General features: G+C 43.1%; 1 protein-coding gene across 1 annotated transcript in view; it reads right to left on the bottom strand.

Moving 5' to 3' along the window:
• Vps41 (VPS41, HOPS complex subunit) overlaps nt 1–1,556 on the bottom strand; it is a 183,426-nt gene that overhangs the window by 77,156 nt on the left and 104,714 nt on the right. The window contains exon 9 of the mRNA XM_023713367.1: nt 791–916. Coding sequence (XP_023569135.1) covers nt 791–916 — 126 coding nt within the window. The remainder of the gene's footprint in view (nt 1–790; nt 917–1,556) is intronic.

Genomic DNA, 1,556 nt, shown 5'->3' with positions numbered 1-1,556 from the left:
TGCAATCTTTGGGGGCCACTATTTAGCCTAGCAGAGAAAGCAGTGCTGACCATCAATGACTGTCAGCTACCCCCACGGGCTAACTTTCCTCATCTTTCACCTTAAGAATTACAACTGGAGGAAGCCACCTGGTTCATTCAAAGAATGTTTAAAGTATCTTGAGCATAAGTTTATCTGTATGTGGAACAGATGACATCAAAGTAGAAGAGAGATTAAGGAAGAGGAGGGGTAAGGAGAGTACCTCGAGTGGTTCAGAGAGCACAGTGACCTCTGTTCTGCACCTCAGACAATTTTAGCCACACTGCTGAGGAGAGAATCAAGGGGGGAAACCCCAGATGGGGAGCCCTGGCAGGTAGGAGAGGGAGAGAAGCAGAGATCTCAGGGGTGCAGCCTGAACTTGAAAAGTACCTGGGCCTCTTCCAGCATCAGGAAGGAATAAGGAGGGAGAGCTTGGTGCTATATGGGTATTGGATATGACCCAAGTATATCACAGGAGACGCATGCATGCAAATTCCACATCAAAACCCAGTATTTTATAAAATTAATAGACACCAACAAAAATGTATTTCAAAAAGAATGTAAGCTTATTGGATCAAGAACCACATACATTAAAGAGTGAGACAGGAGGGCATTTTCTTTATACAAGACTATTGGGCACATTTTTCATTTTATTACCCTAAATATGAGTCAGGAATGTTGACAAAACATAAAAACGATCACTTCATAGTCATTCTAAAAAAGAGAAAAAGAAAACCATGTCACACCAGCGTGAGGGCCAGAAGGCCCTTACCTCAACCCTGATGGTTGTGCTATTAACAATCACAGCATTAATGAACTGCATGCCTTCCCTTTTAATAGAAGAGTGAATTTTGAAAGCAGCATCTCTTTCATCACATTTCCGGGATTCTCTGTAACACTATTAAGCAATTACAGTATGTCAGACTATGCCAGCCACTGGGTAGCAGTTCCCTCATTCTCTCCTCCCCCAGGCTTGTGACTCCCACTGTGCAGATGAGGACAGGAAGGCTGAGAGAGGTCAACCCAGGAGGAAGTGAAGCTCAACAGACCCCACGCCTGCCTCCCTCCAAAGCCTGGTGCTTCCACAAGATGATCGCTGGGCCACCTTCTCATTCCATTTTAAACTCAGTTAATCTTTAGCTTGTTTAAATTAAATAACATGTTTCTATAGCCAAGCACAAGGGCTCTGAAACGTCTAGTTTGACAAAAGCTCTGGTATGTGAGAGACGAATGTGATTGAGTTCTGGTCCCTTTTATAGAACAGCTAAATTTCATTTACCCAAGCACACAGGGTCAGATAATTGTATGCCAGAAAATATTCCCAGATCTTATTACTGATAGTAAGTCTGGGCTTCTACTCCGTCAAAATTATCAACCAGGCAGGATGATTTAGTTTTAACTCTCTCCACCATCAATAACTCAAATGGAGAAGCTCTAAGGGTCAAAGCTGCTAGAGACAGAATAACAAAAAGAAAATGTGGCTAACCAGCAGAACTATCCCCATGTTCATAAACAGCCACGACCTTGCAACTGGGCTA

The sequence above is a fragment of the Octodon degus genome, unplaced genomic scaffold (assembly GCF_000260255.1).
Source record: "Octodon degus isolate 3935 unplaced genomic scaffold, OctDeg1.0 scaffold00031, whole genome shotgun sequence".
In the NCBI taxonomy this organism is placed as follows: Eukaryota; Metazoa; Chordata; class Mammalia; order Rodentia; family Octodontidae; genus Octodon; species Octodon degus.
Note: the sequence above shows the minus strand (reverse complement) of the source record. Positions and strands in the feature narration are given on the sequence as shown.